This window comes from Scatophagus argus, chromosome 21 (genome assembly GCF_020382885.2).
Source record: "Scatophagus argus isolate fScaArg1 chromosome 21, fScaArg1.pri, whole genome shotgun sequence".
In the NCBI taxonomy this organism is placed as follows: domain Eukaryota; kingdom Metazoa; phylum Chordata; class Actinopteri; family Scatophagidae; genus Scatophagus; species Scatophagus argus.
The window spans coordinates 14,152,622-14,178,587 of NC_058513.1; the positions used below are offsets into that span (position 1 = coordinate 14,152,622).

The 25,966-nt window shown below is 41.6% G+C and overlaps 1 protein-coding gene across 2 annotated transcripts in view; it reads left to right on the plus strand.

Moving 5' to 3' along the window:
• The window catches only part of dock1 (dedicator of cytokinesis 1), a 164,736-nt gene that overhangs the window by 124,494 nt on the left and 14,276 nt on the right, over nt 1-25,966 (plus strand). For both annotated transcript variants that reach the window (XM_046377496.1, XM_046377497.1), the window contains exons 30-45: nt 363-441; nt 1,457-1,557; nt 6,131-6,189; nt 6,862-7,010; nt 8,879-8,964; nt 9,268-9,424; nt 10,049-10,089; nt 10,501-10,591; nt 12,707-12,826; nt 14,012-14,101; nt 14,297-14,401; nt 19,143-19,284; nt 19,871-19,952; nt 21,951-22,035; nt 23,553-23,639; nt 25,591-25,767. In XM_046377496.1, the coding sequence (XP_046233452.1) occupies nt 363-441; nt 1,457-1,557; nt 6,131-6,189; nt 6,862-7,010; nt 8,879-8,964; nt 9,268-9,424; nt 10,049-10,089; nt 10,501-10,591; nt 12,707-12,826; nt 14,012-14,101; nt 14,297-14,401; nt 19,143-19,284; nt 19,871-19,952; nt 21,951-22,035; nt 23,553-23,639; nt 25,591-25,767 (1,651 nt within the window). The remainder of the gene's footprint in view (nt 1-362; nt 442-1,456; nt 1,558-6,130; nt 6,190-6,861; nt 7,011-8,878; nt 8,965-9,267; nt 9,425-10,048; nt 10,090-10,500; nt 10,592-12,706; nt 12,827-14,011; nt 14,102-14,296; nt 14,402-19,142; nt 19,285-19,870; nt 19,953-21,950; nt 22,036-23,552; nt 23,640-25,590; nt 25,768-25,966) is intronic.

Here is a 25,966-nt window from a genome sequence, read left to right on the forward strand (position 1 = left end):
GAATTCATTCTCTGCTCTGCTATATCTTAGCATTGCCAATACTTGTGTCCTTCAAAATCTCATCTCTCATAGAACCTTTAGGTAGTGCATGGTGATTTGTAGTGTAACCAAACTGTTTTATTCAAGTATATTTTTGAGCATTTCTTCTGAAGGTTATTACATGACATTTTGTTTACACTGCTGTTTGCATTAGGTGTAAATATGAATATCTGGGTGAAAGTGGTTTCAGTGGGGAATGAACAGTTTTGTGCAAAAGTGACCTTTAAGCCCATGTAATTAGAAACTGTAGAATGTAAATGACATGACTTCATCAGTAAGAAGACTAGATCCAAACACTTTCCTTTTATCTTTTATCTTTCCAGAGTGTTCCTACGGGCCATTAATCAGTATGCAGCAGTGTTGAACAAGAAATTTCTGGATCAAACCAACTTTGAGCTACAGGTAAGAGCTGAAAGCCTTTTTTTTGGGGGGGTTTTTAACAACCTTGATACCAGCCACCCCCTCCCATCCTCCCACCCCCACATACACAAAGCCTCCAAAAGACTTTGTTGTTTTAGTCAAGGCAACACTGGATTGTGATTTCAAGTACTATTAGCAACAGTTTTGAAGAAGATTTGATTGGCATTTTTGTAAGTCATCACTTCACAGCAGTTTCACTTTGTCTGTTTTTAATGTGCAGCCTTGTTGGACATCCTGAACGGGAAAAAGAAAAACATTACTGAAGGCAGTGGACATAAAAATTGTGGAGGGAACATCAATTACTGTGTAATGGCCGGCAATTTGCTGTGCGTTTCAGAATATTTTATGTTAGAATAGAGTAATGTTTTCTGACTGCTTTGTAAATGTCTGACATATGAAAGAATGTTAATGTTGTCAACAACTTAACTGTTCTAGGCTTTTAAAGCCTCTATGAATTGATTATTTTAACAGCATTCCAGTTTTTATGGTGTATGAGTCGAGTGTTTTTTTCTTATTTCAAACTACCTCTCAGTGATGTAAAAATGTATCTGGATAGAATCACATAGTCTTATACAGCCATTTTAACAGTTGTGGCTTAAACGGTTGTATTTTGGCTGATGGGTGTACTCGCTGGAGAGTTTGAACTTTATATGCTTTGAGAGTTATTTCCCACGCATGGACTTTTTGCATGGCAGTGAAAAATGGTGGCTACGGTAGCACTTCTTTCAACTGCTGTCATTGTCTGATTGAGGGTGCGCTCTTGAGGCCAGTGGCCTAAATCACCAGCCTCTCCCTCTGCTGGGACAGCTTCCAGACACAAAGTAGACCCATCTTATCTGAACCCTTTGATTTAATGTAAGTGTAAAGCTTTCCAGTCCACATACTGTGGTGCTGAATGATGCTGTTGTAAAACTGTGTTTTGACTGTGAGTTAAATGTCCTTTTTATTCGTTTTACAACACACTCTCCATCCACCTCGCTGTCTTCATGTGGATCAGCTGTGGAACAACTACTTTCATCTGGCTGTAGCCTTCCTCACCCAGGAGTCACTGCAGCTGGAGAACTTCTCAAGCGACAAAAGAGCCAAGATCTTCCACAGGTGAGTGCAGATGCTGTCTCAGTCTGCAGGAACTTGGTCTGCACACCAGCACAGCCCAAGCTCCATTCCCAGCATGAGTGGGCTTTGTATAATTCATCATACAGAGACTCACAGGGATACCCAGCTCCCCATGGCTCCAGAAGAGGCTGTGCTAGTTTTTCTCCCTTCAGAACAAAGCAGAGGAGCCTCATTTTAACTCCAGGGGTTGTAGAGAACACATCTTGTACTCAAATCCCAGGTGCCAGGTAAAGTTGGGTATCCCCTCTTGGAATTAAGACACAGGTCTTTGATTCTCCTCTAAGCATCTCCTACATGCCTCTTTTTCCTTGTATTTCCTCAGCAGTTAAGCGGGGGGGAATTTTGATATCATGTCGTTCAGTCCTAGATATTTATTGCTTCTGAAAATCTGCCCTAAGACCAGTTCAGAGGGTGGTTTTGTTTCCCAGTCATCCCCGCCTGTATCTGCAAAAAATCCATTCATCTACATTAGTATTTCTCATAGAGTCTGGTAATGCAGCCAAATGTGTAAATGCTTTCTGGGCAGACGTGGAGCATATTGGCTCTCATCCTCATTGGGAGGAGCTTTTGTCACTGAAGCATGCATCACCCGGGCTCGTGCTTGACAGCGTGATCCCTTGTTGGTCAGTGCTTTATTATCATCCTTGAAAAACTCTCACACAAAAAGCGAAACACAGTAAACAGGCCGTTCCCATCCACCCCTACCGTGCCTTTCTCGACTTGTCAGCTTTTTTGATTCACACGAGCAAGAATTGCCTTTCCTGGCATAACAGAAAGGGCAGATTTCTGCCTTGCTATTTTCATGCTGTTTATTTGACATTCCCAAATATCTCGTTCAAATGCAACCAGGTAGCTTCCAGAGCACGAGAAGGGGATATTACGCAGGGTTTGCCCATTTCTCTTTCTGACTCTACCCGCCCACTCTGCTTCTCCGTCTCCGTCTCCCTCCACCTACCACTCACCTCGTCTCTTTTACCTCTCCCTCACTGCTTACTGTTTCTCTGTGTGCTGCTGCATGAACTGTCAGCACTGCCTGCAATACCATGTATTTCACCTTGCTTGGGAGCAGAGAAGAGAGGGGTGAAATCACAGATGTGTGGAGCACAACTCTTTAGTGGTTTACACCAGTTTTTTTCCTGCCTCACGTTACCCACGAATGTGTTTGAAGTTCTGACCCGGTACTGGTGTCTTCATTTCCTTCTCACATTTAGAGGCCAACATGAATTTACAGACTGCATTTACTGCATTGGTCTGAATAGGAGGATAAATTTCAAGAATTTCCCTCCAGGGATTAATAAAGGAATTCTGATTCTGAAATGCATATCTACGCGTAGCCATGTCGTCATGTCTCAACAACAACTTCGATGAATACGATGTCTTCATAACCAACAAAAATGACCATACTTTTGAATTTTCTTTCATCTTTTGAGTTTTTAAATCATAAACTGTTCACATGGAAGGGGTCTGGCCACTAATACAGGTTGAGAGCTAGAGAAATGATCATGCAGCCGTGTCATTGTCATGATGTGCATATGAGTGATGAGGAGGAGGAGGGCTGTCATGTTGTCAAAGATTGTGAAGATCTCGTACTTCCTTTGCTCCAGGGTTTGATCACATCTTATCTGTTCTTACAGGCCACTGCTCATCAATGGCTTGTTTGTTTTTTTTTTTCCTCTCCCTTACTTGATCTGTCACTCTCCGTGTATTTTTTTCTCTGTTTCGTCTTATTTTTTAACCTCATGCGTCCACATCCATTTCCTTTTTGCTCTTCTCTGTGCTGATCTTTATCCCCTGACCCAGTTGCATTACACTGCACACAAGTTGCTGAGAGCCCCCCATCCACTCGCTGCCCACCAGTGTCCCTCTGTAGACATGTTATTCTTAGTTAACCTCTCTGAGAGCTTTCCACTCTGTATCTGACAGGTATGTGCTGTAGGTCCTGACAGCCGACAGTCATAGCTGCCTGTCTGGCTGCCTACAGGAGTGTGACAGAACAGCACCCTGCGTCTGTCTCAGCTCAGATGAGGACATGATGTCTCCTGAGCAGTCATCTGCACGTCCATATGTAGAGACACAAACCCACATGCTTCAACTGGCCTACATGCATGCTGTTAGCGCAGTCATACACACAGTAAAGCACAGGAATAAATTATAAAATGACCGCACATTGCACATAAGAGTGAGATGAGAGGGGAAAACAGTCGAAGATGTAATACATAATGCATTACGGATTCTCTTTTTGCATGCTGCTTTACGGTAATTTATAGAGGCGGACATCTATTTATATTTTATCGCCTTGCCAATACTCTGCCTTCAGATCAATCCTTGGGCTCTGCGTCACCCCTCCCATTGACAGCTAAATGTGGTAAAGGGTTTTGACCTGGCCAAGCTGCAAAGAGGTGACACAGCTTCTTTGGTAGAGATTCCTTCAGTGCTCCTCTCCTCCCTGTCAAAATACATTAGTGTGTCTTTGTACGATATTGGCAAAACAATCAATTGGGTTTCAGAATTCTGTCAAGGCTCCAGGGTGCTCCAAAATGTCACGGTGTGGGGGAAAGAGGCTCTGAATAGATATTAATTGGAGGTCAGGAGTGATGTCACGCTTAGTCCTCAAACTCTCATCTTTTTACTTCTCTACAATGTCGTGCCAAGGTGTCGTGCCATCAGGGTGCTCGGAAGAGGAGACCGAGGTGCCGCTGTGCCCCCATCACTCACTCAGCGTGAGAATGCCGATGTCAGACAGGCCTCATCCCTGGCATGGGCAAAGCGTTGTAGTTGCCTGCAGCAGCACCAGCTGGAGGAAGTTATTGATGAGGCCGATGTCACTCCTAACTCAAAACGCCCCTCAAATTGGTGTCGGTTATTTGATTTATAAATAAACCAACACTGAATCTGCTTTCTTCTTCCAGTTTTGTCCCACCTTCTCAAAAAAAAAAACAAGAAATTTTTGTTTTTTGTTCATTCAGTCTTTTATTATTATTTAAGATAAGTTTCTTTTTGCTGCATCATTGTATTGCAGATTGATTGTTTGATTTGAACTTTACGTGCCTTGGATTCACTATATTGATGTACTGATGCAGGCTTTAACTAAGTGGATATTAGGATGAGTGAAATCAGTTGCGTATCAGTACAATTGTACACACACACACACACCTGCACAAAAATACAGCATACTCCAGAACTGCATAAAAAGAGGCCATTCAAAAAACACTTACGTAGCTTTGGTACATGGTTGTGAGATGGTTCCATCCAAATGAAAACATCCATCTTTCTAAATTACCCAGCAGTCTCAGGTGAACTGTAATTTCATGCCTGGCACTGTTTGATAATTCAATCTCAATTAATGCTTAAACATATGCAACAGTGGGTTACATGGATGGTAGTATAAATCAATCTGTCAACTGCACAACTTCTTTAACTGTTTTCGATGATTGGTTCAGATTAGTTGCGGGCAGAGACTTTAAGGGTTTGGCACTGCTTCAAAACAGAACCACAGTATTGCACTTTAGTGCAGTTCTTCCCTACTGTCAGCCAGCAGTGAAGCCAATGAAAATACACCTGACTACTTCTGAGCAGGCGATGGTGCAGCTAAAGTTTACCATATCAGACCATTGGAAAAAGGATAAAAAGCCTGTCAAAAGCAGCTCTATCAGCCCTGTTATCTTCAATCTTATTCTTGATCTTAAAATACAATTTCAGGCTTGAAGTTACTCTCTTTTGTTATTAAATGTCCAATCAGTTTTCAAAGAACTAAATCCATTACTTTTGTTTCATACGATGGGCTTCACAGAGCTGGTCTCACTTTCTGCCTCTCTGCCCTCCGTTTCCACTCATGTTAGTCTCTCCATCATTCGCTGTCCATCTTTCCCCCTGTGTCCTTTCTGCGACCTGGGATCCGCATGGCAGGCAGGGAGATGAGCTGCAAGACCCCATGGAGATTGGTTCATGGCCTCGACATGGCAGAGCTTGTCAGCTCATGAGCCCTCATTCGCAAAAGCTCCCCAAAATGCTTCTATTGCAAATCGTTGTTGTAAACCAACAACGACTGTGTGATCAAACACTTTCCCTCGTGTGTGTATGTTGCAAATTGGCATGAGTGAAAATAGCTCAGTATATTTTAAGGAATATCACGGAAAGATAAAGCAAGCTACCTTAACATGGTCATGGCGCTGCCTATACTTGTGTAACAGGAAGTGCTTTCCACTATTACTGTAGCTTGCTGAGGGAGGACAACAGGAAGCACATATATATTCAGTGTACATATTGTCATACATCATTGCACCTGTGGGAGTCCAAAAGAGCAAAGCAGCACTTTTATGTCTGTGATGCCTGTAATAAAAGAAAATGATTTTAAAAATGGCAACTGTCACTTCGTTGTTGTCTTGTGTTGCATTTTGTGTTCAGTTCACATTCCCTTAATATTTGGGCTCTTCCTTTGACTGAAATCTTCATATTATAAGCAAACAGTGACACTTGGTGTGGCTACTGCAGCACAGTCATATAAGCCACAATTTGACTGTAACTTGTGTGACATTCGATCCTGTTTGTGTTTCAGGTACCAGGACATGAGAAGACAAATTGGCTTCGAAATCCGGGATATGTGGTATAATCTAGGTAATTCAGTTGTTGTTTTTTTTGTTTGTGTGTGAGTATGTGAATGAATTCACTGATGAAAATCAGTTGTACAAACTTGATAGTCGAGCACCAGCAATTAACACGTTACAAGTGTTGTTTTCTCACTTTATGTTTATGATTATCCGCCAGCTATGTACCTTTTGTGATATTATACAGTCGACCTAGCAAAGAATGGCAGCTAAGTATAGACAATCATGTGTTAATTATCTTTGTGTTGTTGTGTGATGAGAGGGTCTCAACAGTCAAGTCTCAATAGAATGAGATTGTCATACAGGGATTGAGGTCTTAGATTTGGGCACCTGTGTCCCCTTTAAAGTCTTCCCATTGTTTGCTACACCATCTGATCCCATAATTAGAGCTTTCCACCAGATTAGATTGACAAATTCACTGAGTTTTTAATGAGCCCCTTGCTATTTTTTCCTGAGGTGTTTGAAGTTATTTCCTGCATGGTTGTCATGGAAAATTCGATGTGCTTCTCTCACCTCTTTTTTTGTTTGCAGCCGCTGATTTTAAACCTGCTGAACATCAAGGATTATTTGTGTCCTATTAGAATAAACACGTTGTACTTGTTTTGTCCAAATTGAAACAAAGCGAGTTGTGAACTTCACTGTGCATTTACATGTACATGTAATTTTTTTTCCATCTTTTTAGGTCCCCACAAGATTAAATTCATTCCAGAGATGGTGGGTCCTATCCTGGAGATGACTCTAGTTCCTGAGATTGAATTACGAAAGGCCACCATCCCCATCTTCTTCGACATGATGCAGTGCGAGTTCCACTTCACGTGCAGCTTCCAGCGGGTTCGTCCTCTGAAACATGACAAAGCAAACAGTACTGCAACAAAAAAGGAGTGAAAAGTAGTGGGTGCTGGTGTGGGCAATCAGAGGAGGAGCAAACTGTGCAGAGGGATAGTCCATCTTAGAAAAAAGTTTCATAGCCACAAGCTTAGTTGTAATACTGCAAATCTCATTTTGTTGTGCTGCGATTATCAACAGCGACAGTAAGTGGAACTTAATGTTCTGCCCCGTTACGGTGCAAAATTAAGCCTTTCTGCATGACGAAATCCGTTTGGCCACAGCTGTTCTGCCATAAGATGTCTCAGGCAATTTTAAGCTTTGTGATGTTTATGTTGCCTCCCAAACTGTGTGGTGCTTATTGCACTTGAGTCAAATTGTAAAGCAGCATAAAGGCTTCCATACGTCTCTGCTGGCCCTTGTCATTCTGTGATGACAGGGACGCCCCCTTCGAGGGAAGGCTAATTAGCTTAATGTGTCACTCAGGATCTGGCTCAGTGGAGGTGAATGGCACTGTCTTATTCCTTCCCTTTAGTGAAAAGTGATCAATTTCACTTTGGCCTGACCCTTTTTAGAGCTGTAAGCCCGTAATATTCCCGTTACTGGGAATATTTCTTGCTCCATGCGTATTGTAAATCCTTGGCTTAAGAGAGAACAGCGTTAATAACTTTTATTATTTGGCTGCATTGTCCCCTCCCGTTCTGTGTTTGTGCCCGGACAACACAGAAGCAGATCAAGAAGTCGGCAAAATTGATTTGTTTTAGCACAATGAAACCTGTGTTTTATACAGCCAAAGCATAGAAATATGAGAGACACAAGGTCCAATGCATCACTGTTGGACACTGCAGCAACAACCAAAGAAAAGTAAAAGAGGATGTGCCTCATCGTGCAGCCTCGTTCTGTGTTTTAACCAAATTGTTTCTGCAGCAGGAGCCACCTAGCTGGCTGTCTCAGCCCACACGTGTGCAAGTGATGTACTTGTACAATCATCCACTCAGCATGTGTTGTGCATGTTGGAAAAACACAAACGGCTGTTTGCACTTATCACAGGCTGGTCAGATCCACTGATTTTTCTTTGCTGGATAATTTACAACTAAACATAACAGGACACAGTATGAGAACCGTGTGACTCCACAGCTAACCAAACCTCTCCTCAGTTCCCCAGTTCAACAGCCTAACTGAACTCTTTCACTAACGCTATGCAGCTCCCAAAAATGAATGAAATATCCTATTCTAGATGTTACTTATTAAAGATCTCTTCCACATATATGTTAAGGCTGAGATTAAAATATATCAATTACCACATTATGATCTTTACATCTTTATCTGTCTTCACTTTCAGAAGTGTAACTGCTGAACGCAAGATGTATCCTGCTTCACTGTAGTCCGTTCTCGCTGTTTGTTTGTCACACTTGTGTTTGATGAATATTGGACCAGAATTGGCTTCCGAATTAGTTGTGTTGGCCAGAATCACATTTGCGGACCCGCCTCTTAACATCAGATTATCAGTGTGCACGGAGAAAATTTACACTAATTTCTCAAAGTGTAAATTTTCTCCGTGCACACTGAAGGTGTCAGACTGCACATTGTACCACAGGAACATGAAGAAAGACACATTTTTGACCAAAATGTTTCAGAACGCTAACTTAGTTTGCTTTTAATATTCTAAAAATTATAATAAATAAAAATAAACAGGAAATTTTGGATCACAGCCAGATGGGGTGCTGCTAGAGAGGGGGACGAATGAAGTGGAAGCACAGATCCCCTCAGCCAAGCCTTTATGCAGAGAGAGAGAGAGAGGGAGCGGGAGATGGCGTTAATGAATTGAAAAATTAGCTACACTGATTATTTACGCCTGCTCTGTCTAATTGCAGTTCGAGAACGAGATCATCACCAAGCTGGATCACGAGGTGGAGGGGGGCCGCGGAGACGAGCAGTACAAAGTTCTCTTTCAGAAAATGTAAGTGCTGATTAATGGGCAGGATTACGCCTGAGCCTCTCACAAGTTAGATAATGCTAATTGCAACATTGCACTCCTCAAAATAATCACAGTCTGCTGATGATCACACGATTCCCTCATCACAGCTTGCCTCTGTGATATTTGCTTTCAGCGCAGTTGGATGCTAACTCTGCTTTAATGGGCAAAAAAAGAATGTTTCCCCAAATCCGTAGCAATGAAAGTTTCATATATTAAGCTGTGGAAGAACCTCTTATACAAGCTTCACATTTGTTTTCATCTCTGGCTCTGGGCTCCACACCCCAGTTTGCTGGAGCACTGCAGGAAGCACAAGTACTTGGCCAAGACGGGTGAGAACTTCGTCACGCTGGTGGTTCGCTTGCTTGAGCGGTTGCTGGACTACAGGACCATCATGCATGACGAGAACAAGGAAAACCGCATGAGCTGCACCGTCAACGTGCTCGTGAGTTGGTTTCTTTCTGATTGCACACCACTAAGAAGCCATTGTTCATAAGATAATGTCGACAATAAACTGACCATGATTACGTGCGACTGCCTGCAGAGAAGAAACAAGAGCAGCCACCTCCACATGTCACAATGCATTAAGATGTTATCACAGAGCAGCTCACCTGAAACACCTCTCCTCTGTGACGTGACATTTAGTCCAGGAGCACCGAAATGTCAGTTTAGTCTCACGTGACGACTGGCGTTGAACTACAGGCCTCTGGTCTATATTCAGCATTTATCTGAGTCATGTTCTGTCGGTGCTCTGTCAGGTTGTGTAAAATCTTAATTTTTAGCCAGGGGAGCAGCGTCATTGCCCTACCACTGTGACTCTGATGTCAGCCAACTTACTTCTCTTTTGTAGATACCTTACGTCTCGCCTGCTGCAAGCCGGGCCCTTGCTGTTTATCCATATTTTAGAAAATTATTTTGTCACACTGCCAAAATATTGCTCTTTTAAAAATATTAGGAAACAATCTCCAGTCCAGAAGGTTGTGCAGTGTAAGCATGACGCATTGAACCTTTTGTTAACAGCATAATGGATATGAACTCGTTTAATGGTCTGTCTCTTTCCTTCCTGTAGAATTTTTACAAGGAGATCGACAGAGAGGAGATGTACATCAGGTAAGAGAAAGTCGTCACAGCCAGCCTTTTTCCTGTTACTCTAGTTCACATTTCAGGACACTCGTTGTTTTCAGTCTATTTTACAAACAAGTCATCACATTACATTACATACAGTGCTTTTGGAGACTCAGCTGTGACATTCAGCTGAACTCAGTTTTTGCCTCCCAGTGACTGGATGTTGTACATTTTGGCTCTTTCTCTCTCAGTCCCCAGAGATCCAGAATAAAATATTGGATTTTGTTAAATTATGTTTCCATTTCCACAATTTCACCAATCAGCATTTTCCATCTCCCTCGCATGCGTCATGTGAGTTGATAGAGGATTTCAAGACGTATCGGTGCAGCAGAGTTAACGCTCTGTTTGTTGTTAAAGTAAGACATAACTCATAAATCATTGCTGTTTCCTGCCCAGGTACCTGTACAAGCTGTGTGACCTCCACAAAGAGTGCGACAACTACACTGAGGCTGCCTACACTCTGCTGCTGCACGCCAAACTGCTCAGGGTAAAGAGACACAAGGCCAACAACAAACAGATGAAGAACACAACTCTCTAAACAATGTGTATCACAAAACCCAAATACACTGTTAAGCTATTGTCAGGCAGATGACTTGTAACCTCAAGCATTAAAGAGCATGCACAGGACTTAGAGAGATAGTGCAGCATCCCTTTAATCCCACAGTGGTATGAGATGGCTGTTAAGAGGGCAAAATTGCTGAGCAGAATCTTTCTCACCTTGCCTAGTTGATGCAAATCACGGCTAGTATCTGATCTTTCCTGGAAAAAAACAAAACAAAACTAAGACATATTTTAAAGCAGAGGAAAGCAGCAGCAGCCACCTGAGGTGCTCCAGGGTAAAGGTGTACTTTTACTGTCCTTTTTGCAAGCTGGAAACTGATAATCCTCTACTGAACATAACATGCTTCAGTGTAAGGCACCTAAGATGGAAAAGGGGCTGCTTTCTGTCACACCTTCAGTGCAACTATATCTTAGTTGATAGACATAAATATTTGTTAGCTATTATGAAGCATTTCTTTTAAAAATCACAGCTTTATCTTAGTTTCTATTCATACCAAAAAATATTCCAAATCCACGGCGCAGATCCCCACACAAAGAGCTGCAGCTCTCTGTTCCCAGGCTGGGTTTGGTGTAACCTGAATTCGGGAGTTGTTCCTCTATGTGTTTTATCCAAAATGGCTGCATCCAACATCTCATCTGTATTTGCATAAATAGCTGGCTGCTTCAGCCTTTGTACAGGTCCCGATAGGGGAGAGCAGGCTGTGACTGAATTGCATTTTCCTCGCCGTAGAGTCACAGTAGCATTTGCAGGAGTTGTTTGTGTTGTTATTATTTTAATTCTGCTCTTCTCTCTGCAGCTGTGGCGTTCCCAAGCACACCTTGAGAAGGGGATTCACTATTATATTGTGGAAATTGGTTAATTTTGTTCTGCCAGAGTCTGGAAAAATCCTTTTTTTCTCCAATAAGCTCTCCAATGTAATCTTTGAAGTCATTGAAATCCTTTTGTGTTCAAACACAGGCACGTGTAAGCAAGCTTAAATGAGGATGAATGATGGATATTTATTTCTGCATCCACCAGCAGTTATAGAGTAAAACTGGCTCCTGTAGTGATAATTAGTCTTCCAGTTAAGTACCTGCAGCAGTATAATAATGGTTGATGAATATATAGCACTTTGTGTATTGTCAGAGATGTATCAGCACTTTAGTTCTGTCGATGCAAGGTGCCGACCATCCATGAATAAACAGAGATCTTTTTTTTGCCATGTAAATGCTGCAGTCCAGCCGTAGATGAATCAATAACCTGATCCAAAGCCTCCCAGCATCCATCCTCATGCCACAACAATGTGCCGAGCAATTACTTTTCCACCCCTCTACAGCACAGGGTATGCAAATTCCTTGGCTTTGCTATTCAAATGTGGCCATCGCACAAAAGCTTGGTCAGATTTTCACAGAGATATTAACTCTTGAGGTTACTTGCAGGACCACAAAATCCCTGTTAAAAGTGGCTGGTAATGAATCAGTCCTGGCAGGATGCATGAGATTATGCCTCCGCAACACAGAGGCCAATCAGATTGTCCATCTCCCCTTCAGCTGAGCTGCTTTAGTCTGTCAGAAACCTTTCTATTCTTGGTACTGAGAGAAGAAAAGGCAAGATTGAGTACACGGTGGAAATCGTATTGTTTCTTTCTTTCTTTTTTTTGCATCACTTTTCCTTTAACTGCTGAGTTGTGTCTGATGTTTATTGTTAACGTGAGCATAAGTGATGCTTCTCTTTGGTACCCTCGCTCCACTTCTCTGGACTCCCTAACAGTGGGCTAGCCCTACCAGAGAGCTATTTTGGGTGCTTGTGCTAGATACTGCATTGATGCTTTCTCTCCCTCTTTTAGCCTATTCAGTAAGTATCAATGCCTTTTTCACTGCCCGTGTCTCAAGTTTCCATCTTGTCCTGTCAGAGTGCAGGGCAGATTAAAACACAATTACACATCAGTCGCACCACATTTGCATTGGCTATAACTCAATGATTGATTTCTTGTCACCTGTTCCCGTTTGCTCTGTATTGTATTGCACAGTGTTGACCCTGATGCTAACTTGTCCTCTTTAGTGGTCAGACGAGCCATGTGCAGCCCACCTGACCCAGAGAGACGGCTACCAGGCCAACACTCAAGGACATCTTAAGGACCAGCTCTACCAGCAGATTATCAATTACTTTGACAAGGGCAAGGTGAGACACACACACATACATTCTGTGCATGTGCAGGAGCTTGGTCATGATCATGATAAATCCTGGACTCTGAGGGTGCTATTTTTAGATGTTGTCATCTCTGTTAAATACCTCTTTTGGCGGGTTTTGAAGAATATTCCTTTTCTATTGAATGGGGATTGTAAATAATCCTCTGCTTTTAGCTCTGTGGTGCATCCCAGACCACACAGTTATTAATGGTTGTGTTGTCTCCCTACCTTCCATTCAGCCTTTCTTCCTCCTTTCCCACTATCCTTTCTCTCTTTCTTTCATGCCATTTCAGTGACATACTTGAATGCCATCTCCCTATTGTGAAGAGCGAGCTCATACATGTCTCAGATTGAGAACATGTTCCCGTTGTGTAGGATCTGTGCTATTCTTCTACACTCTTCAGATTTTATTCCAGAAGAGAAAAATACTTCTCAGTCTCTAAGCTAATACTGGAATGGGTCTGCAGGACTGCAGCCAGAGCTTCTCAGAGATGATGTCCCAAGGCTTTGCATGTGTCATCAGTGTTATGGTGCAGTTGTCACTCTTGGTTCTCCTGCCAGCTGTCACTCAGCAGGATATGGTCAGAAAGACAACAAAATAAAAGAGGCTTGGCTAAACATACGCACACAAACACACCACACCAGAGTGATCAGGAAGTGTTACAGTGGCTGCAAGAATACATCAACACTCCAGAGAGGAGGGTTTCAACTGAGGACAGTTTCTGTGAGAGTCATCAGAGTCATCCAGAAAGCAGTCCCAGATGGTGTTGCCATCGCCACTCTCACTGACAGCAGGCTGATTTGAGTAGCAGTCTGGATTCATTCCACCTCCATCCTGGCCTAGATCAGTTCAGCCCAGTCTAGTCTGTCAAGAAGCCACTTATAAGCCTTTCAACATGTTTGAGTGGTTCCCATCTATTTGTGACACCACTCCATTGTGCTGGATGAGTCTCGAGGGAGAATTGCACCACTATTGTTTCAGAGCAAAGGAAAAAAAAACATGAGAATATTGACATGAAAGTCACATTTATTTATTTTCAAGAAGCCTTGATAGTGGATTTTATTACCTGAAAGAGATCATTTGTTTTATTCAGCTGACTGAAAAGGAATTACTTTATCTCAGCTTGAATCTTGATAATTGATAAATTTGCTAACTTTCTTTTTATGTGTCCAATAGATGTGGGAGGAGGCAATCATTTTGGGAAAGGAGCTGGCTGAACAGTACGAGAATGAAATGTTTGACTTCGAGCAGCTTAGTGCATCCTTGGTAAGTAATGTTACTTTTGCGTTTAACTTTGATGTCAAATTTGTTTAACTCAGAAAGCCTCATTTTAGATTCCAGTCACTTTCATTCTGGCCAAGATAGGCAGGAGCAGTATAAATGTGATGACTCAAAGCAAATATGCTTTTGTACAAGTTTGCAAATAAAATCAGCAATAAGGATTTTTGTGTCTTCTAACAGCGAAAACAAGCCCAGTTCTATGAGAACATAGTGAAGGTCATCCGACCCAAACCAGACTACTTTGCCGTGGGCTATTACGGCATGGGTTTCCCTTCCTTCCTACGCGTGAGTATTAGCATCAACTTAACATCCCCCGCAACACGGCGTGGGTGCGCCTCATGTCAAAACACATGATCAATGTGTTTACCAGCACTGGCTTTGCTCTCAGCCTCAGCCGTCAATACGTATGTGTTTCACACGCCTCACTCCCACGGGTTTTGGTTGTTTTGGCGGGACTCACTTGCTCCACATCCCACCTGGTCTGGCTTTCACTTACTTATTCACTAGCAGAAAACAAACTGTGTGAATCATAGCAGCTGCTCCATGTGTAGGCTGTAGAGTAGATCCAGACTAATGTGTGGGACAGATACCCTTCAGTGTGGGAAGTGAAACTCTTGGGGAAAAAAATAGTTATGAATTAAAACACTCTCTGTCCTCTGCTCTCATTCATGGTCCATCTCTCTCTCAGCTCCTTCAGCCCTTTTGCTTTCTATATATCTGTTATCTGTCTGTATTTCAGTCACTGTCTGCTGGTAACTTGGTCAGTCCTCCTCCGCCGCCAGCCTGCTGCCATCGCTGCTTTGCAATGTCATCTTTTCTTTCCCTTTCAACCTGACTCACACTGACGTGTCAGAAAACCCTTGACCCTCACTCCTGTCCCCAAAAGGACAAAATCCAGACTGTTAAAAAAATATAGTGGATGTCCTTTTCCTCTTTAAAGCTCAAGTCCAAACAGCTGCCTGCTTCTGTCGACTGACTGCACCTCACATGCTCCGTTTGGGCGTTTCTCAGAAATTGCACTTTGTGTTGCATTTCATTCCCAGCCAAGTTTTAATATGTAGGCTGGTCTTTAAGACTGATCCCAGACAAGTGACGGCAAGAAACAACTCACTCTGGTTTGTCTAGTCAAAGGCTGACTGCCTTTGGTTCCAAGTAGTCCATCAATACTTGATGAAACTGATTAAAACCAAGGATACATTTCCACTGAGCCTTAAATGGTCTGCACTTTCCCTCAAAATGTCCTGAATGGCCTTGTGTCAGTCTCACCCCAGCTTATCACAAATTCAGTATGTGTTTAACAGGTGTTTGATATCTCCTCACTGGCTTCATTCACTGTCTACTATACGCACATCAGGCCTCTTTTGCTCTCTTGCCTGTGATGGGTGTCCTGTACTGTCAACATATCAGTTTTTATTTAAACAAGTTAAACTGATGTAGGAATTTCTCCATATGAAGGAAACAGACAGTGCTGACGAAGGATGGTTTGTTTGCTTTTAAGATATTCCCTCTTACAGCTGTCATGCTGCTGAAGCTGTTGTTTTTCTATCTGGGAGGAATTCAAGCTATTTTTATCACCCAAGGAACACACTGAATGGCCAAAGTGTCCTCACGGAATAAGATGAGAAAGTCCCGTTTCAAGAACACTGATCCCCTGATCATACCCTTTTCATTCTATTATGAAAAACAGCCATTTCACGAGGGTCTTTTGCCACTCTCCGATTTCCATGTGGCCCTCCTAACCCCTTTCATCTGGCAGGGCAGAAACTCCATTACAGACAGGGCAAGCCGCACCAGCCTAATCTAACTGGCTATTTAAACAGGCTTTGAGGACAGCTTTGAGTTCTGTTTTTTCCTCTCCCTTTTCTTCTTTTGGAGACAGTTTGACCTTACCTGAAATAGCCCGAGCAAGAGAATGTCAGGTTGCCTTTGCCAGTGGGAATCTGCCCGTAATATGCCCATGTATTGTTTGGTATTTTTAAAATCGTGGTGTTTCTTATGCTACATTAGATTTTAAGGTAGTGTACAAGCTCATCTTGAATACTCAGGCAAGTAGATATAAAGCTCTGTCGCAACCATTTTTTTCCCTGATTATTTCCATGCAGAATTTATGAGATTACTTAATGCACATTACTTAATTTCTTCTCATAAGGATTTGAAAGACTTGGTTGGATGATGTAGTTTGGGAGTTGTTGTCTTCATTACAGGCTTCTCATGGTATGAATATTGCTGTTAACATTTGGAATAATGCAAGTATTCCACTCAACAAAATATAGAACAAAGGTCGTTTTTAGACATTTTAATGCAGATATGTTACATATTATGTCTTTATGTGTTGTTAAACAGATGTAAAGTGTTTTATCCTGATGGAGAGCTCGTTCTTAGGTTGTTCCGCCGTAAGGCTTCTTATTTTAGTACGGCCTCTTGATATATTGCATAATTATGTGGAAAGATTTCTGTGTGAGTGCAAAGGGAAACATTTAAGTTACTTATTAAGATAAATATAGTTTGGAGGGTTCTTGTTTCACACCACACTGTTGCTGTTTGTGTTGCAGGATCGCAGTGTCCTCAGGGAAAAGTCAATTATGTGAGAAAATCAATAGTCTGATAAAGGCATTTTGGGCCCTCCCTCTTAAGAATTGATTTTATGCAAGAGTGCTTAATTCATCTGCTTATGATTTATTAGTTGTTAATGTGGTTAGACACCGGGGTACTTGCTAATTGTAAAACACTCTTGATAGATCGTGTCATTTGTTTGGATCTGCAGACGCAGCCATTGGACCCACTTATCTATTTTTTCATGTAGCTCTATGTACCAAATCAGTGTTTAGTAATAACCCAGTAGCATTGAGACAGTGCTTCAACCTTGAAAGTCACAATACCTTGTCGAAAAACTTTGAAGCACGACTTCAAGCTTCTGTTGTATTTATTTTCCCTGTAAAGCTTTTAGACATCTTAAAGGTATTCTCAGAATCTCAAAGACAGATTTCCTCTCCAATTGTTTCTCTCACTTTACATCGATTCGCCGTGTTTCCCCTCCTCTCTCCTCTCTTCCTATCAATCCTAAACTTTACTTAATCCCTATATTGAGTTTCCTGTGAGCGCTCAGCTTAAAGAACAGCTGAGGGTGTGTGAAAGTTGGTTTGAAAAATGTATCCTAACACGCCACATTCTGAGACACTCGGATATGAGCTGTCATGCTCTATCATTCAAAATGCTCCTCATGCAGACCCCTGAGCACACTCGGGGAGATGAAGGAGTGTTCCTGGCTCATACATTTTTAGGAGCACTTTGCTCTCTTCTCACATAACTTATTTTTGTTTTAGAGTAAAACAAGACGACCTTTTTATCAGTCTCTGTGTCTTTTAAACCCTATTTGATTCTGCAGTTTGAAAGGAAGTATCCACACATTTTACAGTCTTTTCTTGAAAACTATCACTGCCAGGAGAGCGAGACAAGGTATTGTGACTTTCAAGGTTTAAATTTTCTTAAAAAATTGGGAATACTGCATGTGCAATGTCTGTAAGAACAAGAATTTCCCTTCAGGGATAAATAAAGGAATTCTGATTCTGATTCTGAGACATTGATATCTCATTGGTTTTCCTGTTTTCCTTTACTCTCTATGTTGCTAATCTTCCACATCTTTCCACATGCATGTCAGAATATTGCAGCTATATAAACTGTTGCTGCTTTGTCTTTTGACTGTATGAAATTGCCTTTTTTATCCTCTAGCTGACCATTTTAGCATGTATTGTTATTCCAGTTTCAATGATTCTCTGTGCCAAAACTAGCCAGTGTAGGTCTGGGGATAATAAAAATGAGAATCATGACACTGAGATTACTGTATACACCATAATACTCAAAAACATAATGCGAATGTCTTGTTCGCTTATGAATAGTCTTGCAATATGCAGCAATGGACAAAGATTACTAACGTCCTTGGTCAGATTTGAATGAGTTAGAGAAAATATTGAAAGCAAATCTCACAGTTGCTCACCATCTGAAAATTGTAGCAGTGTGCTGTCAGGCAGATTTAGCGGATCCTCCTGCGGCTGGAAAGGATGAATTTGGAAATCAATGTGCTTTTGTCAACTTATCTGTCAAAGCAAATTTGAAAATGGCCCCAGGCATATTTCATGGCTGCGATTCCTTTAATTAATTGGGGAATTGAGATGTGTGCTGTGCATGAGCGTTGGGCTTGCTGTGTGTGTGAGCTGCTGTGGTAGTGTGACAGTACGTAAAAAGGTGGCTATACGCTATCCTCCTGAGGTAGAAGACTGACTTTCAAGCTGTGTTTATAATGTCCACGTTAAACTCATGAATGGAGCTGGTTATTCATAGTTAGCCCACAGTGAGGACAAACTGATGGTTTCCAGAAGAGATCACGCCACAGAGATGTGAAGAGGGTGTGAAGAGGGCCTGTCCTCAGGTGCTAAGATCTTACTAAATTGATGTGAAATTAGCAAGATGTCTGAACCATTACAGGGGTTTTAAAGCAACTTCATAAGTAGCTGTATGTTGCAGCAGGTTGTGAAAGATCCTCCTGGCGAAATGGCAGAAGCCGTTTGCAGTCTGTTAGTTGGTCAAACAAAAGCCCTCTGCATGCCCACTCAGAACTCAGCTGGGACTGACTAATCACTGAATCAGTGCCAAGAATTTTCTGTCACCCTCATTTCCACGTATTTAAAATGGAGATTATGACAATGTTTTTTTTTTTTTAACCCAGTCACAGTACCGGGCCGAGTGGATTTACAAATCAAAGCTGCTCCTATCCATGTAACTTTTTCTTATCATTGCATTTTTTTTGTCCTTTGTCTGCCCATATAGCCATCATTCTTGTTGTGAAATGGTTTATGAAATGATGCTGCCAATACAGCCGTATTCATAAAATAGTCTTATGTTACATAGTAATATATATACATAGTCTTATGTCCACATGATATGCACAAATTAGCACCTGCCTTCATGATTGTGTGTCTGCCTTCATGTGAATGTCCAAGGTCTCACTCTTTTCTTTATTGTTCTTCAGAACAAAATGTTCATCTACCGGGGGAAGGAATACGAGCGCAGGGAGGATTTCGAAGCACGTCTTCTCACCCAGTTTCCCAATGCTGAGAAGATGAAGACGACCACGCCACCCAGCGAGGACACAAAGTGCTCCTCTGGACAATGTATCCTCAACACGAAAACACTGATTTGCTTTTAACAGCGTAGCCTTTTCTTTCTTTCTTTTTTTTTTTTTTTTAATTTGCTTTTCATCAAAGTGTCTGTCAGAATTTTTTTTTGATGCAGTCCGCAGAATGAAAGGAAATGTGTTTTTTTATGCCCCGCGTAGTGATTATGCATACTTCAATCAATATTAATGTTATCATAATTAATAATACATTTATTTTTCCTGTAACCCTGAATATCACAATGTGGCCAATGTGTATGACTAGCATATAAAGTACTGAAATTTAAATGCAATTAAGTGCCTTTCACTTCATATATATATATCCTTACACAAAACGCTTCACAACTATCAGACAAAAATTCAATAACATAGTTCATAATTACTATTTTCCCCAAATCATTGGTTTGAGTAATAGAATTCTGTGACATTTATAATAAAATTGTATTACATTACAATTTAGTATAATTTAATTTCATATGATGTAAGTTAACAATAACACCAAATTATAAGCAGTTCCCAGTTAATTATGTTTAATTCATCGGAGTTCACCAATTTCATTTGTTTCCTTGATGTTTTTGCTGAAGACATCCAGTGTTTCACTGTGAAACCCATCCTGGACCTGCCCGCCAAGTTCCAAAACAAGCCCGTCTCTGAACAAATACTGAGGTAAGCAGGATACCCCCGCTCCACGCGCGCTCATTTTATTTACAATTACAGCCTGTGTTAGTCAAAGTCACACAGCATGCGTTTCAGTCCAGCAAGTCCAATTTACTCTCCCCAGTCACTCAAGAACAGTTTAGACAGCTTGTGATGCAAGAAATGCGTTAGCATTTTCTAAGAGTGTGGTGTGTTGAGGAGCGCTGCGGTGAAGGCGATTAAATCCTGATGTAAATGTGTGTCCGCGCAGAACAAACAGCGGTTGACCTTCGTGTCGTTCTCGCGGATATTAACTCGCAACAGCCATCTGCTATTAGTCACTGTGCCAAGTACAACATTGTTTCTGTGACATCATTAATACCTTTGTGCTGTGCACTGGGGCCATTGCAAACACAGGGGCCCCTACGCTCCGACTTGTTTGCCCGATGTGGTCGCCAGCCATCGCTCGCTGCATCACTCAGCTGTGCAAATTCACTTTGATATGTCACACACCGCATCAGTGGACATAATTAAAAGAAGACATTTACTTAGAAAAGCTTTAGGCAAACGTACCTGCACACTGATCTTATCACGAGCCACCATTGGTCACATCCCACCACAGCAGCCTGTTTGCTTGTGTGCAAACTGTGTCTGATTGGAATATGTAACTCTGTTAATAGCCCAGATTAGACAGCCACGTTGCCAACTCTGTCCTATCTGTTTCTTTCTTCAGCTTCTCTCGCCATGCTTTTCCCAGGTTCTCTCTCTCTCTCTCTCTCTCTCTCTCTCTCTCTCTTTCTTTCTCTCCCTCTCCCTCCCCCATCTCTGTTTTCTCTCATTTATTCTCTCATTTGGTGCAAAAGATCAGCGCTGCATAGCAATGAGACTGAACTGTTTGAGCCAAAGTGGTCACAAGCAGCAGGCAGAACATACACACATGCACACACACACACACACACTCACTCACACATACACAAACACACAGCCCTTCTGACCTTGCTTTGTCCAGATCATGATACTGCATCATCTCTAGCCTGCCAGCTAATGACATGATAAAGGCTTAATTGGGGTAGCGCAGCTGATTTAAAGCCGCTTTATTAATCTGTTTATTAGATCAAAAGCACAGAGGCTTCGTTTTTTAGGTTAATGCTTCGCTTTCTCAGCTAATTTGGGAATGAGTCTCATCATGTTCATTAAATAGTGCATTGCCCTTTGTGACCAAATAGATCTGATTGTCGGTACATTATAAATAGCTTCGGTAACTAGGAAGACCTGCACCCAATGTTTCTGTGCAGTCTGTTCATGAGCAAGACATTCAAAAGTTGTCGCATCCCATCTGCACACACTTTGCTGCTGCTTCTGCAAACACAAAAGAGGCAGCAGTTTTGGAACAGCACCAATTCCTTTCATATTTTATTCATAGTTGTTTGCTAATAAAGGCAAAGCATGCTTTTCGAACCATATGGTGTTGTTTTAGAAATGGGAAGTGCAACATGCTGTATGAGGATAATAGATCTGTTTTCATTTCGCCACGAAAGTAAATGCATTTCTATTGACAATAGAGACATATAGAAAGATGGAAAAGAAGAACATAATGCATCAGAGTGTGTGTGTGTGTGTGTGTGTGTGGTATGTATGTGCCCAGACAGCTGATCCCTCAGCCAACACTGTTGTCTTCCTAGTGTGAAAAGTCCATTAACCTGATTTGGCAAAGTTCATCCCTGCTTGCTGTGTTGCCTCTGTCACGTATGCTGCAGCTTCTCTACACATCTGACGTGCCGGTCAGTCTTCAGGGGCTGCCAGTGATGCGTGTGACCCAAAAATGAATTTATTTACCTTGTAGATGAGGCTGTGCCTTAGGCAGCTAGTCAAAACCAACATGCTAAATGCCACAGTTCCTGGCGGGGCTAGCCTGGAGGGGCCCTGTCCTGTGCTTGACCTGAAGCAAAGCAATCAACCTTTGAATCGTGCTGTAGATTGCCCATAACAGTTTTAATTTACTCAGGTGCTGATTTTCTCCCTCCCCAGCTTCTACACAGTCAATGAAGTCCATAAATTCCAGTATTCCAGGCCAGTGAGGAAGGGAGAGAAGGACCCTGACAATGAGTTTGCGGTAATTTCTGTTTTTTTTATTTTCCTCCACTTGACTTAACTTGTCTAATTTATTTTATTTTATTTTTATTTTAAAGGTTTAATAGGTTATTTGAAGATAAGAAACCATGAGCACAATTTCCACACTCTTATAAATGAAATTTGATTGGTATTGAACTATAATATAAAACATTTCGGCTTCTACAAGGTATATATGTATGCATTTTAAGGGCCCTCCTGGAGGTTTTAGAAATGGGTTCCTGGCTACAACTAGCTGCCTACTTTTGTTTGCCAAAGCTGTTGAGTTTGAATGACATGTGGTTGGAGTTAATAATGGTCCTGTGTATTTATATCCCATGTTTTAGATATTGACAAATGATGACTAGAGAAGACATATATTTCATAACAAGGATTTTTTTAGCTCTAAAACGTGTCTATATATATATATATATATATATATACCGATTCGTCTTGAAACAAGTCACTCAGCTCCACTAACGGAGCAAAGATTGCACATTTGCAAAATAATGTACTGAGAAGGGTAAATTACAGTGGGCAGAATAATGATCAGTTTGTCAGTCTTCTCTGATGCTGAGATGCAGTAAAGCTGAAAAGGATTTTTCATTTTTGTCTGTTCTGATTGGGTCTCTGCTCATTTGCTTGGTATCGCTAATGTTGCTTTCTGAATTGTCGGGATGCTGCAGAATTATTGTTTAAGATGTCAATATGTTTCACATATAATTATATATGTCTTTTATTTCAAGCAGAATGAATCAGTGGTGAAGCACAACTCTTATTTACATAGGAAGAGGATTTTACACTAAGGCAGAAAGATACTGAGGATTTATTCTATTTTGATTTTTAATGTGCTAGCAAGAAAATTGAGACAAAATAATATTGTTGACATTGATCCAAATTTGGCTTTCTATTTCTGTTGAGTTTGTTTTGTACATCTGATGAATTCTGTGAAGACTGAACGTCCAGGTTGCAAACAACAAGGGCAGCAACTTGAACCCGTTCACTCTTTGCTGTCTGTGTTTACTGTGGCGTCACTTCAGCAGAGGAGGATGATGTATTTAAGTCATCACAGACTTGCCTTCTTATGTGACAGACTGATTTCTCTCCGCGTCGTGACAGGGAGGTGATGGATACATATTGCTGGACATACTGTATCTCTCAAACCTATTAAACATGTCAATATTCGTATGTCTTTGTGATCACTCATGCTGTAGGGGTCTAACACAACTTGACTCTTGCTATTGGGATTTTTTTTTCTGATACCTAATAATAGATATAAATGTTTTTTTTTCTTCATTTACTTTTTGTGCATGATGTATTTAATCTTAATTGGCCTGTCTAATAGGGATACCTCCTTCCTGCCAACCCTCCCTCAGTGGACTTACACTGAACAACCATGACATCATCTTATTCTCATTTGTTGTGGTTTGGCACGAAAACAGCATCAAAATCTATGTGTTGACAGTGACTTTTCATATCAGTTGGTTTTCTAAATCAATGTCTTTGTCATTTTCCCAACAGAATATGTGGATTGAGAGGACCACATACGCAACAGCCTACAAACTTCCTGGCATCCTGCGCTGGTTTGAAGTCAAGTCAGTCTCCACAGTGAGTATGAAGAGACTGTGTGCCAGGCAGGCCTCCTAATCAGATGAGGATCTGCAGCCTTGCTCAGAGGCAATCAATACGATTTGTCCACTTAAGCTGTATAGACAGCCACGTGGGCGCAGGCGTGCCACTCCCCAGACTAACGACCAGGCACGCTCCCTCTTTGCCAGAGGGCCCACATTGATTCACCAAGCACTCCGCAAAGGCCGTTTCCACTGACAATAGCTTCACAAAGAGGAGAGTTCAGAATTCACTCGCTGTTGATTTTCCTGTAATTGAATTACCTGGATTGTTGTACTGAAACCCTGTTAATGAGGGGATGGTCTGACTGCAACAACTGACTTAAGTGTTCACTGTAGCTCTTGGGAAGAGTACGTTTCTCCTCCATCCCACTGAAACCACATTAAAATTTTACTGTTTCAGCTCTGTTGTTTTGACTAATTCTGATGCTGGTCCAGTGTCCCCTTTTGGTCTTGGGTGATTTCTGTTGGAAGAGGGAGTGTGGAGGAATGAGTACAGTAATATATAGGTTGGAGCACAGGAACAGGTAAAAGTGTAACTTATGGCCAATCGATTGTTTTTTGTACTGTAAAACCCAAATGCAAGACACCAGGCAGGCAGGTTAAAGAGAAAGGGGGCTTTACAAAACAATTTGATCAGTGAAAGAGTAAGACCACATGGACAAAATACACTATTAACTAACGAAACACACGTAACAGGTGGGAAAACACTGAAAGACAGGAAGTAAAACATGACACATGAGGAGTGTGAACATTCAACCTAAACAGGAAATCCAAATTATTAAAAAACACCTATTTCATCCTTTAATGTGTCATTAATTTGTACAAAAACAACATTGCACTATTTAGCATAATTAGCCTGTGTAAATGTTCCACAATCAATTACACTTTATTTATCACTTTGGTTTGTCGCTTTCATATGCTGGTAGGAGCAGTAGAAAGTGACACTTATTCTCTTCTCAGCCGTTGGTTTAGTCAGGATTTTCACTGCAGTCTGCTCACTTTGTATTCATAGCAGTGAAAATGGTGCAACATGGCGCCCACAGCTTGGGCATTTAGCTCACCACAATGGGCCTTCTGGTCGCTACATCCTTAGCACAATCATTTCACCACAAAAGATTTGATCCCGAGCTGAACTCCCGAGTCCGTGCCATGAAGTGTTATTCTCCATTGCCACACTAATTCAAAGCAGAGGCCTCTTCCTTCCGGCTGGGTTGGAACATACTGTCAGGAGCAGCTTGCCCTCCAGATGAGCCAGGGAGAGGCCAGGTCCCCAAGGTCAGACTCTCTATTTAAAGCCTAATGACGGGGCTGAGATTCACCAGGCTAAAGCCGTCCATCTGACAATGCTTTTTACCAAGCTGGCCTGAGACATACCAGCACAGATTGCAGATTTGTCTCCCTGGCACAACATCTTTATTTTTTTTTTTGGCCAGAGACCAAATCAGACATTTGCTCAATCCACTCATGTTTCTTGTAAATTCTTACTAGCAAGTTGGGAGGGGTCCAAATTAATGAGGTTGCCCACACATGGAGTTGCGCAATAGTTAGAATTTGTTGTCACACGGTAGTGAAATTAAGGACAGAATTTCCAAGTATTTTATTTATCATTTCTGAGGATGGCTGATAATATTTTGTTGACATGGGAATTAAAATTCCCCTACACCAACGTGCTGTCCATCTTCATTTGGCAGTTGCAGGTTCATGTATGGGCACAGTGGAAAATGATTCATTGCTTCTTTGTTCTACATGGTTTATGTGTGTAGTTAAGGTTTCCTAAACCCACCTTCTAATGATCTATCCCAAAATGCATCTTCTTGGTTGTTGGGATTACAGAGCCAGTGGTGATGTTTGTGTATTCACTATATAGTGAAACAAGTGAATGAGTACTGAGAATATCTAATAAATTATTCACTTTCTGTGCTGCACAGGAGGAGATCAGTCCACTGGAGAACGCCATGGAGACGATGCAGCTGACCAACGAGAAGATCAGCAGCATGGTGCAGAGGCATCTCAATGATCCCAACCTTCCCATCAATCCCCTCTCCATGCTGCTGAATGGGATTGTGGACCCAGCTGTCATGGGAGGTTTTGCCAACTATGAGAAGGTAATCAACATGAAAAAAAGAAGCTCTGGGTTTAGTCGATGCCTGCAGGATTGTTCCAACCTGTAGACTTTTTTGTCAACATCTTCGTTTCTGACTTCACTTTACTACTTAAGTACTCTTTAGAGGTACTTGCACTTTCCGTTGTGTGTAACTTTATACTTATACTCCACTACATTTCACAAATAAGGTGCTTTTTAAT